Below are 15,220 nucleotides of genomic sequence, written 5' to 3' on the forward strand. Positions count from 1 at the left end.
TTAGCTCTCCCCAGGACACGACGTCGCCATGTCGCCGAAGACAAGTTGCGACTTTAATTGCGACGCGCGTGAAACACGGCGGAGAGCCGACGCGAGTCGCGGATCGCGAAGACGAAAGACGGTTGCGCGATCGTGCCCGAGAGAGGAAGCCGCGCCTGCGTCGCCAAGACTTGAACACAAATCAATCGGAGGGCGTTACGCTGCCGCAACCATAATTTTTCACCTCTCAAAATTGAGGTTGCGACCCGACAGCGCGAAAATTATCGATCTAAAAATTGTTTGTTTGAAGAGAATGAGTTTCACGCAAAAGATAACTACGATGGTAGATGTAGGATAGTAAAATTAAATAATATGGAACTGAAAACTTTTCAATCGAATTTTAAATATAATAGAGCTATATAAAAGTTATTAATTATTTTTAATTAGATATATATTTTTACAAAATTGCTCCCACAATTTAAAATCTAACAAAATATTACTCGGCTCCGATATTGCGTGGCGTGGTCTGTCCCAGAAGGCAGAGTGAGAAAGAAAGAGAAAGAGAGAGCGGAAGAATAGTTCGCGATTAATGCAACACATTAGCGAGAATTGTTGCGACTATACCACAGGCGATCGTCTCTCCTGGCCCCGAGGTCCCACGTTACATTATCCCCGGCCGCTTTAGCCATCCCGGATGGTAATTCCGCGTTATTTCCCGAGGTCGAGGTCGCGGCCAGGCCTCTCTCGTCGATTCGTGCGGAAAAGGAGACCATCGACCTCCGCCGAATAAATCGTCGGGACGGTCTCGTCGTGACGAGACGACGACGGTAAATCATCCGGGTTCTCAGGCTTTCAAAGGACCATCTCTCGTCGACTAGCATTAATGAAGACCCCCGCACGGCGCGCCGTTATTAACGCTATTATCGTTGCGCTATTATTGTAAAGCCGCGTGGCGGAAGCGCGAAGATAAATGTTGTTTCTCTTCCTTTTTTTTTTGGCGGTGAAAGAAAGGCCTCACACGTTATTTGTACAAATGAGTGTCTCCGCGTCATTTATACGATGACAAGTTAGACAGCAAGTTTCCGCCAACGAAATGCCAATTAAATCTTAGCACGACAATCAGTAGTACGATATATCGCATCGAACGGAGAATAAATTCCACAGCTGAGAATAGAGAATCTAAATAGATTCAACTAATTCCAATTGCAATCATTGTGTTTCTAATTTATTTTTAATTTATTTCTATATTATCTTGTAAATATATATATTTCCTTTCTTTTTTTTTCTTTTGACACTCCTCTGAAATTATACGAATATTTCTGTTTTCATCTCGAACTGCGTTTTATTATACAATGACATAATTTATACAATGTATAATTACATCATTGGAATAGAACATTTAATGAGATTTGCTCGCGGAAAAGTGAAATTTTATGAATTGTTTATGAGAACAATTTCCAAAGTTTCTCGAAGGACATAAATCACACCTGTGTTATCGAAAAAAAAAACTTTCGAAAGTAACATTTATTATGTACTAATTAAAAAATGAAATATAACCTGTATAAAAAAAAGAGAGCAAAAAGAAAGCAGCACGTAATCTTTCGTAATTAAAATTATAATAGGACTCGGCCGTTGAAAATGTTTGAATGTGTGTGTTATTAAATTTCGTAATCTCAAGACTCCGAATTCGCCCGTCGTCTCGTCGCGCGAGAGATCTGACCGCTCTTGACCCTCGAGACTGGAATCGGGACTCACCTTGCCGCGACGAGTGATCGTCGCACTATCCCGCACGATGCCTGCCTCTGCGCTCTCGCCTAATTACCAAGGCTATCACCGACGATGGGAGTCCGATTTGAAGGTGATAAACGAGAAGGACGTATAGGACGAGTTTTCACTTTTAGTCCGGGAGAGCCGGTGCGCCGCGCCTCCTTGGCGCGCGTATCACACAGTTCTTCTGACCCGCGATGATAACTCGCCCGCGGCGCGCGTACCAGATGCAGGCGCGACTATATCTCTGTCCACCTGGGTGCACGACACGTGCACGGGCGCGAGCACGCGCCTCTCGACGAATCTCGGCACTTCTCGTCAACGAAAGAAGCGAGCGAGGCGGAGGAGAAAGAAACGAGGAATCGGCGATCACGCGATTTTCCCCTTTCGGCCCGATTGATCCGCTTGCGCGGAGAGGATCCCGCCGGGATCCTCTCAACGGGACGGGGACGAAGAATTCCGAAACGCGCGCGCGGGGTCTCGTCTCTCACGAGAGACGATCAGGAGATACGGCGACGCGCGTCGCAGGCGCGGCGGGATACACGATGGTCGCGCGTTGTCGAGGACGGTGCGGCAGGTGCAGCCGCTGCAGCTGGCACGGTCGTCGGCTTCATACTGAAGGGGAGAGATACACAGCGGGCACGATGCCGCCGCAGGCTGCCGCCGCACGAGCAGCTACGAGAAACTGGCTCCGCCGTCGCCGCCGCCACCGCCGCCGCCGCCGCCGCCGCCGCCGCCGCCGCCGCCGCTGCCGCCGCCGCTGACTGCTCCGAAAACTCAGAACAGCGCCGGGGTCTCTCCTCTTCGTTTCTCTCCACGTATCTCTCTCTCGTCCTCTCGCTCTCGTCCTGCCGCCGCTCTCTTGGCCACCCCGTCTCGCTCTTCCCCGTCGCTGTGCGTTTGCAGCGTCCGTGGTGGGGTTTTGCTCTCCGCGAATGGAGTAGGGGCCATCCTCTCAATCTGTCTCTCTCTCTCTTTCTTTTTGCCGGGACGCTAGGATATCTCTCTCTCTCTTTCTCTCTCCTTCTTCGCATGGGATCACGAACGGGGGGGCCCCGAGGATATTTTTGGATTTTTCTTTCGATACGTTGTCCTGCGAGAAGTCACCCGGTTTTAAGACCCGTTCGGGAGGGATCCTTCACGATAAATTCCCGCGAGAAATAGCTGCACTTGCTGCGCGGCTTCGTCGGAACGATCCTTCGGATTTGCGCATAAGAATCGGATTGTAGAATGAGAGGCGGGCTGCACTGCTGCGCCTCGGGTACTCTTACTTCAGCAACAAGCGTTTGTATTTTCTTCAACGTCCACTTTTAATCTAAATTTAGTAGCATGATTTTCTACTTTCGACTGTTGCTAAGGAGGAAGTTGCTCTTTTTCAATGCTAACGCGTTCCTCGCGATTCATCCCAGCATCCGTAACGAGGTATAACGCATGGAATATCTTGGGATAGAGCATTTCTCCGAGATCCAGAGGAAGCCTGTAGCTTATACAATGGCGAGGCGTTGGAAGCAGCACGGATATTCTCAAATTATTTCTGTTCTTATTTGTTTTCCGGCGAGATACTGGAATAATATCTCTAGGCGATTTATTCAGCGAGGCCGCGACGAGAGAATCCCATCACACATGGATCTTGGAAGACGGGAAGAGGTTTTACTTCTATATCCTTGAGCTCATTGATGCGCGTGCAAAGATGCAAAAAGGGAAGCGCCGGAGCGAAAATCACGATGGAATTTCCGCGTGTCCGTTTCGTCTTTTCATACCTGGCCCCCGGTCGGACGTCGCGCTCGAGCCCGGCGCGACGCGTTCCGGTAGGTCGGTGACGCCGAGAACCGGACCGGCTGCAAAAACGATTACGTTTCGAGAGGAGCGAGAGAGGGACGGGGAAGGACGGTGAGAGCGGCCGATGGGGTTACCGACGGGTCCTCCTGCCTGGGATCGTAAAGATGCCCGGATGCATCGCCGAATATGGCCGAAAACACCTAAGTGCAGAGCGCCCGGTAACGAGACGCCTCGTCGCGAAACGTTATGCCGAGGTGTGAGATTTATCAGATGCCGAGGATCATTTTCAGCTTACTTATCTAGACGAGATAATTTTTCCCACACGCTGGTTCTTCGTCAAAATGTAAAGCGAGAGTGATCATGATGGTAATTTTTATAAATGACAAAAAAGACAGGAAGAATAGATATTCTTATTCTTATAAAATAAACGTTATTTTAATTATACAAATATGTTATTATAAAGCTAATTGTTTATTGATAAATATTATATTTATATCAAGGTTTTTTAAATCATTGCATAAATATGAATTTGTATATAACTAATTAATTATTTAAAAATAATATATTTTTTAACTTAGTAAATCGAGAGGCACAGAATCATAGTGACATGAGAACATGTTTTAAAGATATGTGTGAAATCTTTTAGACTTCGCCGACAGGAAGAACCGAATGGCGCGAAATTGTCTTGCGATGATCTGGTAATTTTCACATCGTCATAAAATAATTAGACTGATCCTTGGCGGCGAGGGCGGGCGTTTAGCATCCTCGTGGACGTTAGACCACTTCGCACTCGCGGAGGAGCGGTAATTAACGATGCTTCGGCTCGTGTACTTTCATAAACCCCGCAACTTTCTAATGTGCCCGGCAAGTATCTCTGTTTAAGCGTAACGGGGCTACGTCGCTCCGCAACGCGTACAACAATAACTTTTTCGCCTTTCGAAATTAAAAAAAACGGCCGTCGCGTTAGGAAAGTTTGGAAAGTGCGGGACAGCGCGAGAATCTCCTCGCGTCAATTACGATCGCCTATGAATATCGGATTATTCGATCTCGGGCTTCTAGCCGCTAATAATACGCCGCTTAAACGAATCGATTGGCAAAAAGTCCCACATTGTTATCCCGTATACGTTTCATTTCTCATTTTTTCACTTTAATGTGAACCATTGACTTTTTTTTCATGATTATAAAGCGATCCATTATAAAAATTGATCCTTCGAAAGCTGGAGGAAGCGTTAACTCTTCGTTTCTTCCCTAATATTTTCATGCGAGAACGAGGCGGAGAGATGATCGCACAAGGGTGAAGCCATCCTCCCGGAGGCGTGCGCGAGAGTCGGTCGTTGAATGAACACCCTCTTCGCGTCTTTCATCCCTCCGCGTTCGCGCAACGACTTTATTATACGGCCTCGCGGCTTGCGGAACGACTTTCCTTTAAATCGGAGGGACGTTTCGCGTGCCTTAGAGGTTGACATTTACAGTGAAATCCCGAGCAGCGGGCGCAGCTGGTTTACCATTCGCTTCAATGATGCCTTAAGGATCTACGGTACCGTGTGGCTGAAACCTGTTTCTCTTGTTCCTGGTCGTGCCTGGCTATATTTATGCGCGTTTGCACGCGTGCGTCTACGCATATACGCGCACGCATATCGTCGCCGTACAAATTGAATTGCAACTAATTATGAAATATTGCCGATGCGTCGTCCCGTGTGAATGCACGAGAATTTCACGCCGCGTCACGAAAGTGTCCACCTAACTAAGACGCACAATCGTCCTGCGCGAAACTTACGCAATACAGGCGGACAAAGGTGTATTTTATTATAAAAAAAAAAAAAAAACACTGGGATTTGCGTGAAAGGCGTTTCAGGACAGTAATATTTATGCAGACATTTCTCTTAAGGAGAAGAGTGAAATAAATCATTTTTCTCGCTTTTAAAGCTTTCCAGGAAACATAAATTTCAAAGCTAAGCTTTTTCTAGAACAGCCTCAAACTGCAATAAACGCGTAACAATTTTAAATTAAATGTTACACCTGTAAGCGTATTTGTTTATTTTTTGTTTATAACTCTTTCTCTCTCTCTCTAAAAATATTGAATAATAGAGGATTAGATATTTTTGGACAGTTCTTCTCGCAGGATTATTTTTTCGTTCTTTCCGATTCGGTCGAATTTCAGTAATTTTACATCTTGGTGACTCTTGGTCGCCGGCAAAAGCAACGGAATCGGAGGCTGACTTCTGCGTCACCTTTTACGATTCTCCTGTCCGTCCAGTATGTGTGTGTGGTGTGTGTGTGGAGGGGGGGAAGCACATCGCGGGGGCCGTTTGGGAAACCGCGACCGGCTGCAGTACCCTGTGCGTTTTAATACCCGGAGATTCACACGTGGCTGTACGGACCAAGCCGACTTCGACTTCCTGCCGGCGGCCCGGCCGAGCGAGCGGGTCGCACGAGATATAACGCAAGCCGGATACGGAGCTGCGTAATTGTACACATCGGCCGTGTTTCTGCCGCGTGTTAATCTTTGTCGTATGAGCGGCGTCGTGCGAGTGGGTCCCTTAAGGTCGCGCTCCCCCGAGCACGCCGCGGAAGTGTGAAATTAGTTCGGCGTAAGAGGACGAAATTATTCTACGCAGCTGCACATGTACATTGCACATACAATGTCTAATTCCATATACCTAACGGTTCATATCTGCCTTTATAATTTTGCGATTACGTAATTTTCATACATGTTTGCTTTTCAAAAAAAAGCATAGAAATAGATCTTTCGACTGATCGCAGTGGACAGTCATATGGAGAAAAGTATTTTTACAATGATGAAGAAAGATTTGTATCAATATCGGTTAGACGTTCGTTTATTTTTTCTTTTTTTTTTGCTCACTAACTAAAGGTTGCTACATAAGTTTAAATATATAAGTCGTGCTATGAATGCAGAACATTAATAATAAATATTAATTTGCGATTTTTATATTTAACGAATCTATAAAGCGCAAGAGATGTGTATCTTCGTATTTTAATAAATTTGTTTCTTTTGTTGGAAAAATCTCGTAAATGGATAATAATACAATAATGTGGTAATATCGAAGTTTCCCATTATCCGCGTGTGACTACTCTTAAACAATATTTGGCTAAATATGCAGATAAATTTATGCTAAATATTTTTTTTCACTTGGTTCTCTTTTTCCTTTTGCAAAATTCCAGAACAGTGATAATCTCTAAACCTATTGAAATATGTGTTCAATGTTTCTTTAATATTGATATCCACTATTACCGCTATTTTGCCTGTTTCTTCCAACGTTCACGTTATCACCACCGCCGATGTTATTGCTGGGAGGATTGGAAAAGTAACCGCCGATATCACCGCTCAAACCACCGTCATTGTCTCGGCCAAAAGATTGTCCCGCTATAAAATATAAATCAAATTTCAATCCAAGAATCCACAAACAAAATGTTAAAGTATATGCACAAAGTAATTTATTATTTTTCTGCGGAAATGATGTGCTCTCTTAAATTATTTTATTTAAATAGAAGTTAAAAAGAAATATAGTGATAGAAAAATCTACTAGAAGGGAGAATATTAATATAAGATACTTTTTAATTTTAAAATTATTAAAAATTAAATTTTTAAATATATTTTATATACAAAATTTAAATATTTCTCTTCACAAAGATTAAAAGTTATTTAATATATTCTTCCAAAATTTCTACTTGTCTCTCTTGTCACTTTTTGACTCAATTAAATGGCGGATCGCAATATCTTATCGCACCTGGTCTTCCCGACTGATAACCGTTGCCGCCTCCGCTATTAAATCCGCCGAGTTTTCCCTCGCCGGGGCCACTTGGATAACCGCCGTTACTACCGCCTCCATTAAATCCTGAGTTATTCGCGAAGCCACCGCTTTCGCTACCTGGTCGACCAGAAGAATAGCCGTCGTTGTTATCACTCGTTCCGCCGGAGCCGTATCCATCGCCGGCATTCGCCTCGCCCTCGTATCTAATTTGCGGTTTAAATCCATCCTGATCAGCCTCATACTCGACAATCTGCTTCCTACCGTCTGGAAGCAAAACGTTGAACTCGCCTTGAGCTCGGTCACCGTCTCTAGTCTCCGTATGACTGTAATCGCTGCCGGTTCGCTGATCCTTCACTTTATATGAAAACTCGTATTTCGCCGGCTCCTGAAAATGAGATAATAAATCTTTAAAGTTACCGACGAAATAAAAGTAGTTTGACAAAACTGTCAGAAGGCCTGGTATATTTCTGAAGAAAATTATTCTACGAACCACTTCGGATAATCGCCGCGTTCGCTTCTGGTCCAATTACCTATCTTAACAAGATATTATCTTAATTCATACACTTACAGTACTTTCCTCTTGCGCGTTGTCGTTATAGCCCCCGCCTGTACCTCTTCCTCCTTCTTCTCTTCCTTCTCCTCTTCCAAAACTCCCAACGCCGTGCCCGAGATTCCCTGCATTTCCATTTGGACCTCCAGATGGATAGCCGTTAGTCCCACCGTTTGCGAAACTTCCTCCGTTTGAGCCTCCTGCAGATGGATAGCCATTGTTACCATTTCCACCTCTACTAGGTGGACCGTAACTGGTTGATAATCCTCCACCGAATCCACTTTCATTCGGGGATCCGTAGCTGCTCGACGGTCTTCCGCCACTATTTCTGTCGTTAAAACGACCTTTGCCATTCGTATTTCCATTTGCACCAGGTACGCCGTAACTGCTCGAGGGTCTTCCGCTGCCACCCTCGTGATTTCCGTTCACCCCGGGAACGCCGTAACTAGTCGACGGTCTTCCTCCGAAATCTCCGCTTCCGAAAGCACCCCCGTTTCCACCGGGAACGCCATAGCTGGTCGATGGCCTTCCTTCGTTGCCTGTATTTCTGAAACTACCCTCGTTCCTATTCGCATCGGGAACGCCGTAGCTAGTCGACGGCTTGCCTTCGTTGCCCTGCACATTTCCAAAACCACCCCCGTTGTGCCCACTCGCATCGGGAACGCCGTAGCTAGTCGACGGTCTTCCTTTGTTGCCTCCGTTTCCGAAACCACCCCTATCATGCCCGCTCGCGTCGGGAACGCCGTAGCTAGTCGACGGTCTTCCTTCGTTACCTCCGTTTCCGTAACCACCCCCGTTACGTCCACTCGCGTCGGGAACGCCGTAGCTAGTCGACGGTCTTCCTCCGTTGCCACGGCTTTCACCAAAGCCACCGTCGGGAGCGCCGTAAGAGCTAGAGGGTGGTCCACCCCCGAATCCGTTTCCTTGAAACTGACCATTTCCGCCGACATTTCCCCCGATGGGTACGTCGTAAAGTTTCGACGGACCATTACCTGCGCCGTTACCGCCGAGCCCGCTGAAACTTGTTGCGCCAACGTTTCTATTAACGCCACCGCCGTTATTGAAATCTGGTGCGCCGTACTGGGTGGATAGGCCGCCATTCGCACCGGATGTGCCCGTTCTTGAAGGTAGATACGAATTAACCGGAGGTTCCGAACGCACCACAGTCAGCATCACGATAAACGTTCCACTGATCTGCGACAAGAATTTTATAGCGCGCCATTATAATATGAGATACCGACAATCTTACAAAATTTTTTAAATCATAAAGTATGTGTTACAAACTGTAATAAAATTATGTTAATATTAATTTCGCTCCAAAATATCAAACGATCATCAAATTTATGTTTAATCTTGCATCAAATTAAACAATTAATTGTATGATTTATGCTACGTTGGTTGTTTTTTCGAAATTATACGCGCTTCCTATGCTGTGGAATTTATTTTAGTAACAGAATTTATAACACATATTATCCTTCTATATAAATTTTTACCGAGATGAAATCCTAAGTACAGTATCGTCAAAAAATATATTTGAAAGCGTATGTATGACATAAATACAATACTTGTAATCGACGACAAAAACAAATATATACTTTAATGAATTCGTGATCGACTTCTCAACAAAGTAATTTCTACATTTCGATATATTCAAAGATACATCCATTAGCTTCATGTTTCATAAAGCTAATGTATTATTTCTTCTCACCTTGAGCATATCGACGACTCCCATAATGTGTTTCCAGCGGCAAAAAGGAAATCGAATTTCTGTTACTCTATCCCTCCGGGGGAGACTCGCTCTCCCTGCCTGTCGTCGCTACCCTTCCAGCGCGGAATGAATTTCTCGAGGGAATGACAAACACGAGGTCCGCTACGCTCTTTATATATCCCGGGGCTCATCCGCGTTTTCTAGATCATAGTTTGGTGCAATCGGCAAAGATTTACAGCAACGTTCGACGCAAGTGTGTCACAAGATGCTGCACGGGATCGATGGAAAAGAGCCGGATCGACGTGTATACGTAAGCGTAATGCTCACGAGCAGATTCGCGCTCTATATCTCGCCGATCGAGAACTCCCGTCAGCGTTGCGCCGCGAATCGTTAACTCCGTAATCATCTGGAGCACCTCTAAATCGTCTCGCGTGGAGCCTTTGACGCGGTCCTTGATATATCGCCCTCGATATGTATCCGCCGCGCGCGAAAGAACGTAAAAAATGCATGCTTAGCCGCGTCCTTTCTTAAGCTTCGCGATGTAAAACTGGAGAACTACCGCGTGTGTGTGGATATAAGACTATGGAAACACGTAGCGCAGACAACATGTATCCTGTCCTTAATTGCTTAATTAATCATGATATACGTAACCACATCATTCAATTAATTTTATTTTTCTTCTGTCAGTGAAGGATCGGAAAAGCCACACGCTTTGACGCAAGGGTCGTAAAAAAAATTACAGTCATTATTATCATATATATGTATCGTTATTATTACCACATATTTTAGATTTGTTTGAGTTTTAAAACATTTGTGGAAAGTATTTCTTGGGTTCGCAAAGCTTAGAATATTTATATCTAGACCTTTACAGAAAAAGTTTGCCGACTTCTAGTTGCTCCTTTGTGGTCGACATGTTTAAACATCGGTGACACGCGCACGAAATGTATGTCCTCCAATTATGTAAAAAGCTTAAACGTCGCTTCTCCGCGTTCTGCACGTAGAACTGACGATCCATTCTGACGCAACAGACTTGTGTGGCGCAAACTTGCATAACGTATCCCCGTCTCATCTTAGCGTGTACCGCCGCTACCGTCACCTGCATTCGGTACGAATGCACGGATTGCACAAATTTTCCCCGGACGACGTGCATGCACGTGCATACATTTGCACGCGAAGCACCAAATAAGTGCGCGAGATAACTTGAAGTAACTCTCTGAGCACTCATTAATGTTTCCGATCGATCTTCTTAACGTCGATTAATTTTTACTTTATTTTTACTTAATCTAACCGGAATGATATTTGAATTTATACATTTCTCAGTGAAGAACAACAAAAAAGTGCTTTTTTTGCATCCGAAGATTTAATATACTTTAAATTTGTTTTGGCTGTATCACATAAAATTGTACATTAACGCGAATAATGTACAATTTTATGTTTGAATTATAACTTGATTGATTTGAACGATGCATTTGTGATAATCAAGATTTATTCTTGTGTAAATTTATTATACGTTTGATTCTTTAATCACTTGTTGATGTTGTAGAAAGCTACAGCAAATAAAATATGATGTAATGAGATGAAAAATCCTTTCGTTCTCGATCGCTCGATTACATTTTACATTAAGCAGACACGACGGGATGCAATCTCCTTGTGCGAATACACACATCGAGAGAAGATGTTTTGTATGTGGCACACGATTCCTCTCTAGATACGTATCTATCTCGGCGCGAGCTTTGTGTCACCTGTGTAAATGAGAACGTAGCCGTTCTATGTCGGCATACAAATCTCTACGCTCCCGATCACCATCAATTATCCATGTGATAATCCACGACGTTAAAAATTCGAAATTTCAATTATCAGAAAAGAAAACAATCCCCGCGTTGTTTGCCACTGACAGGCTATATATCGGTGTTAAACCAACCTTCGGTTGGCGGCAGTCGGGAGTAAAAAAAAAACATTTATTTATTATTTTCATTTTATTAGAAAATTATTTTATTAAAAATATTTATTATTTCAAATTTATTTTAAAAAATATATTATTATCATCGCAAATGTAGATATTATATTGCTTATTTCAAATAACAAATCAAAATTTTCCATTGACTTATACGATCCAGTAAATATATTATATTTTCACTTATTTTGCAATGAAAATTAATTTTTCATGTACAGCACATGTATAAACATTATGATCATATTGAACAATTATTAATTGAAATTTAGAAAATTGAGGGAAGCAAAAAAGTTAAAAATAATTTAAGGGAGAACAGAAATTAAAAATAAGGAAAACGTATAACCTGGGACTAAAGGAAACAAAAAAAATAATTCCTCTCAATCGCCTTCAAAAAAAAAGTGCGTTCGTTCTTGTTTTCTCTCTTACGCATCTGCGTGCTTCTCGCATCATGTTTACATCGCGTAATCGCGCAAGCTCGCAGAAGTGTATACGAAAATCCGGCGCATAATATGTATACATGCCATGATTCACAGAATTACTGACTGCTGTAAAATAAATTTACAACACAAAAATATGAGATTTATTTGTAAATACACGCATGTGTCTATGTATTCTTTCAATACTCTACATGTACATACAATACATACATACATACATACACAACGTTCCCTTCACATGTGTATGTATGTATACATAACTGAAAATGGCCGCGACGTGGAAGCATCGCTCGGCGTCGTGATAAACATCTTGCTCTACAATGGTCAGGGTAAACGTCAACAGATTCTTGCACACGTGCACGCTGATCGTCTGCAATCTCACGTACACGATAATCCGTTTGATACGCACGTGCATCAAAAGGCTGGTGAACGATTGGTACGAGAAGCACAGGCCCGTCCGGATCATGCACCGCAGCGAGAACTTTTTGATAGTCAACAAGCCGTATGACATGTACATAAACAGTAATAATCCTGACAGAAAGGTGAGGACGTCCTCGTCACGAGGCGTGCCGCATTAACGTGTTCGTAAGTCAGGCATTGAACGCTTTCAGAATACTCTTCAGACGGAGCTGCGGGAGATGCTGCCGGACCTGGTTAATCCACGGCTGTGCCACGAATTCCACTTTGTCCACCGGCTGGACTATCCCACGAGCGGCATCATGTGCATAGCGTTGAACAAAAGGGCGGCCAGAGCGGCGTCGTCCGCCTTCGAGAATCACAAAGTGCAAAAGTTCTATTTAGCATTGGTACACGGCCACATACACGAATCTCATATCGTAATCGACAAGCCTATTGGTTAGAAATTGAAACGACCATTGTAATGACAAACGGTTTGACAAAGAGCCCTACAGGCTTGGTCTCTTCCTCCGGTCTAGGTGCTGATATTCGAGAGAAGTCCGGCAATCATAAGATGTGCACGAGCGACAGTATCTTTTGCGACAAGCCGCGCAGATCTTACACAACGCTCGTGGTGCTGGAGCGTGGATTTTGGAAAGGCAAGCCCGCCACCAAAATCTTGCTAGCGCCCGGCACGGGTAGACGACACCAGTTGAGAGTACATTGCCATCATATCGGTCATACGGTCATAGGAGACTATACGTACAGCGAGGGCAAAGATGTAGAGCCTCGCAGGACCTACCTTCATTCTCTTAGGTACAATTAACATAGAATATTTCGCCGTTTGGGACGCACACATAATTTTATTAATGCCATATTTACTTTCAAGGTTAATATTGAACTGTGATATTGAAAATATAGATGTGAGAACGGCGGATCCGTTCGACGCCTCTATACTGTCCGATTACAAAGCGACGAATGTAACGAAAAGCTTGGACGAGAATATATTTCGCGACATATACAAACTTACGGAATAAAGTTGACATGTTTTTGTTTAGCGTACACTTAGATTTATTTATTTACACTCAGATAATATCGTAGGTTTTACTCAGTCGCCCTGACACCAGATTCGGTCACCTCGAATGGGAAAGCGATTCTCGGCAAGTGCGAGGCTAGCATTACGCAGGCGTATCGCGAGATCCTTCTGTAGAAATATATAGATGTTGTTATCATACTCGACCATGTGAATCCTAAAGCTGGTTGCTCATCCGCGTCTTCAGAAATAAGTCTGTGACCGTCTATAACCGCGGTAACCTGGAAAAAAAAAACAGATGTATCAGCACACACGATATGACAGTGTGTCTAAAATTGTGTTTACCTGGTTAATGCAAATCACGCACAAGTCGTCATTTTTACAAAGTTCGTGTAACTGCCTTCCAATGCTCCTCTTGGTTTTGCCTTGTAGCTCATCTCTCCAGTCCTCTACTCTGTAAGGAGCAGCTATCGAGTCGATGATTAACAATCCTATTTTACGAGTATTCATCAGCACTGGAACTTTGTGTTGCAGGCACTGCACCAGTTCCTCCTTTAACATTCGTTAGCGAGTTGGATGCAGAGTTAGTGATATAATTTCTAGATTGCTTTACCTCTAAATTATAGATATTTTTATTAGATATAATATTTTAATTACATTGGTAGCTATATGGCTCACAAGTATCACATCCCCATTCACAGAATGAGTTTTAGCTATCTCCGAGTTCTCCAGCAATTGCTGCAAGCGTTTTGAGGGAAAAGCAGTTTCTGTGCAAATGTATATGGCACCTGTTAAACATCAATGATTTCACCATAAACATTTCATAATAACAGCGTGAACATTTGAAGAGGATTTTAGATAGAAAAAGGATCGAAAATAACAGTAGAAATTTAGTATTCATGATCATATTAATTCTTTTTTTAATATATCAAATATATAATATAAAGTAGAAATGTATTATTCGTAAATTTGATCATATTATCTTTTTTTTAAATATATCACTTTATATTTAATATATCAATATACTCGCAATAATATAAAGATGGTATTCGTGTCAACAATTTAAAGATAGAGCATTGTGTTTCAGAGATGCGAGAAAAGTCTCTTGTTTACTCTCAGACTCTCGCGCAGGTCATCATGCATCTTTCCCTAAACTTTTCGAACGTTACCAGCTCCGAGACCGCCCGCGGTTATCGGCAATTGAACGGTGAGGCACAACTGCAGGGCCAACTGCGTCTTGCCGGTGCCGGCGGCACCGTAAATCTGCGTGATACCCCTGCAAGGTATGCCGCCCTTGAGTTTTGCATCGAGCCTCGCGCAACCGGTTGTCAAAAATCTCTCCTCAATAGAGGCTGCATCCGTCACTAGCGTGCGGTCGCACCGATAAAAATCATTTTATGAATAAGTACATACACGTGTGTGCAGTCGCGAATGTCGAAATGTTACTCCGATTCAAAAAATGCTCTTTCTTTCCTTCTTAGACAATACCTAGCAGATCTTCCATTTCGAAGCTGATTTTCCTTGCGTTTGTTGTATCATATATACAATCTTTACATTGTTTGACAATTGAAATTTCGGACAAACAGTTTGAATCTCAACATTCCCGAGCATGCTCTGGCAAATCGAATGTCAGATGGTATTCTTTATAGTCTTTATGCTCCTCGCGATTGTGGCGCCATTCTTTGTCCACAGTAAGAAATAAATTACAAAATAAAGCAAAAAAGTACTAAACAATAGACGCGTTCAGCAGAACAGGCTTGATCAGTGAGCGCTCAATTCTTTGTTACGACCAGTTTATTTACTCAGATCCGGCAAAGAACGGCAAAAATCAATCATATTAAGTG

The 15,220-nt window shown here is 43.3% G+C and overlaps 5 protein-coding genes across 7 annotated transcripts in view; 2 read left to right on the forward strand and 3 right to left on the reverse strand.

Moving 5' to 3' along the window:
* LOC105449384 (storkhead-box protein 2) overlaps positions 1-2,350 on the reverse strand; it is a 74,328-nt gene extending 71,978 nt beyond the window's left edge. For both annotated transcript variants that reach the window (XM_011688599.1, XM_011688590.1), the window contains exon 1: positions 1,735-2,350. The gene's annotated coding sequence lies outside the window, so the exon portion shown is untranslated. The remainder of the gene's footprint in view (positions 1-1,734) is intronic.
* The window catches only part of LOC105449331 (dystrophin-like), a 47,106-nt gene that overhangs the window by 25,131 nt on the left and 6,755 nt on the right, over positions 1-15,220 (forward strand). The window lies entirely within an intron of this gene.
* On the reverse strand, positions 6,532-9,580 carry LOC105449371 (pro-resilin-like). The gene is made up of 4 exons (XM_011688564.1): positions 9,557-9,580; positions 7,867-9,042; positions 7,275-7,683; positions 6,532-6,910 (listed from the first exon to the last, which is right to left on the reverse strand). Exons 1-4 carry the CDS (start codon positions 9,578-9,580, stop codon positions 6,756-6,758), a joined length of 1,764 nt encoding a protein of 587 aa, XP_011686866.1. The 3' UTR covers positions 6,532-6,755.
* Positions 12,186-13,405, forward strand: LOC105449361 (RNA pseudouridylate synthase domain-containing protein 1-like). Of its 2 annotated transcripts, none has more exons than XM_011688542.1 (4): positions 12,186-12,489; positions 12,559-12,802; positions 12,883-13,159; positions 13,233-13,405. In XM_011688542.1, the coding sequence occupies exons 1-4, from the start codon at positions 12,268-12,270 to the stop codon at positions 13,378-13,380; spliced, it is 891 nt and encodes a 296-aa protein (XP_011686844.1). In that variant the 5' UTR covers positions 12,186-12,267; the 3' UTR covers positions 13,381-13,405. The 2 variants fall into 2 exon arrangements, with proteins under 2 accessions (XP_011686844.1, XP_011686853.1); XM_011688551.1 differs by having other exon boundaries at positions 12,571-12,802.
* On the reverse strand, positions 13,391-15,119 carry LOC105449353 (DNA repair protein XRCC3-like). The gene is made up of 5 exons (XM_011688529.1): positions 14,865-15,119; positions 14,546-14,740; positions 14,034-14,164; positions 13,722-13,928; positions 13,391-13,657 (listed from the first exon to the last, which is right to left on the reverse strand). Exons 1-5 carry the CDS (start codon positions 14,878-14,880, stop codon positions 13,448-13,450), a joined length of 759 nt encoding a protein of 252 aa, XP_011686831.1. The 5' UTR covers positions 14,881-15,119; the 3' UTR covers positions 13,391-13,447.

The sequence above is a fragment of the Wasmannia auropunctata genome, unplaced genomic scaffold (assembly GCF_000956235.1).
Source record: "Wasmannia auropunctata unplaced genomic scaffold, wasmannia.A_1.0 LD336111.1, whole genome shotgun sequence".
Taxonomy (NCBI): Eukaryota; Metazoa; Arthropoda; class Insecta; order Hymenoptera; family Formicidae; genus Wasmannia; species Wasmannia auropunctata.

Coding starts and splice junctions, on each gene's coding strand:
- LOC105449371 (XM_011688564.1), bottom strand. CDS start 9,580: ATGGGAGTCGTCGATATGCTCAAG. Junction 9,043..9,556: donor GAGTCGTCGATATGCTCAAG/GTGAGAAGAAAT, acceptor TTCTTGTCGCAG/ATCAGTGGAACGTTTATCGT. Junction 6,911..7,274: donor TTATCAGTCGGGAAGACCAG/GTGCGATAAGAT, acceptor TATATTTTATAG/CGGGACAATCTTTTGGCCGA.
- LOC105449361 (XM_011688542.1), top strand. CDS start 12,268: ATGGTCAGGGTAAACGTCAACAGATTCTTGCACACGTGCACGCTGATC. Junction 12,803..12,882: donor CGTAATCGACAAGCCTATTG/GTTAGAAATTGA, acceptor CCTCCGGTCTAG/GTGCTGATATTCGAGAGAAG. Junction 13,160..13,232: donor ACCTACCTTCATTCTCTTAG/GTACAATTAACA, acceptor TTTACTTTCAAG/GTTAATATTGAACTGTGATA.
- LOC105449353 (XM_011688529.1), bottom strand. Junction 14,165..14,545: donor CGCGGGCGGTCTCGGAGCTG/GTAACGTTCGAA, acceptor GATGTTTAACAG/GTGCCATATACATTTGCACA. Junction 13,658..13,721: donor GCGTGATTTGCATTAACCAG/GTAAACACAATT, acceptor TTTTTTTTCCAG/GTTACCGCGGTTATAGACGG.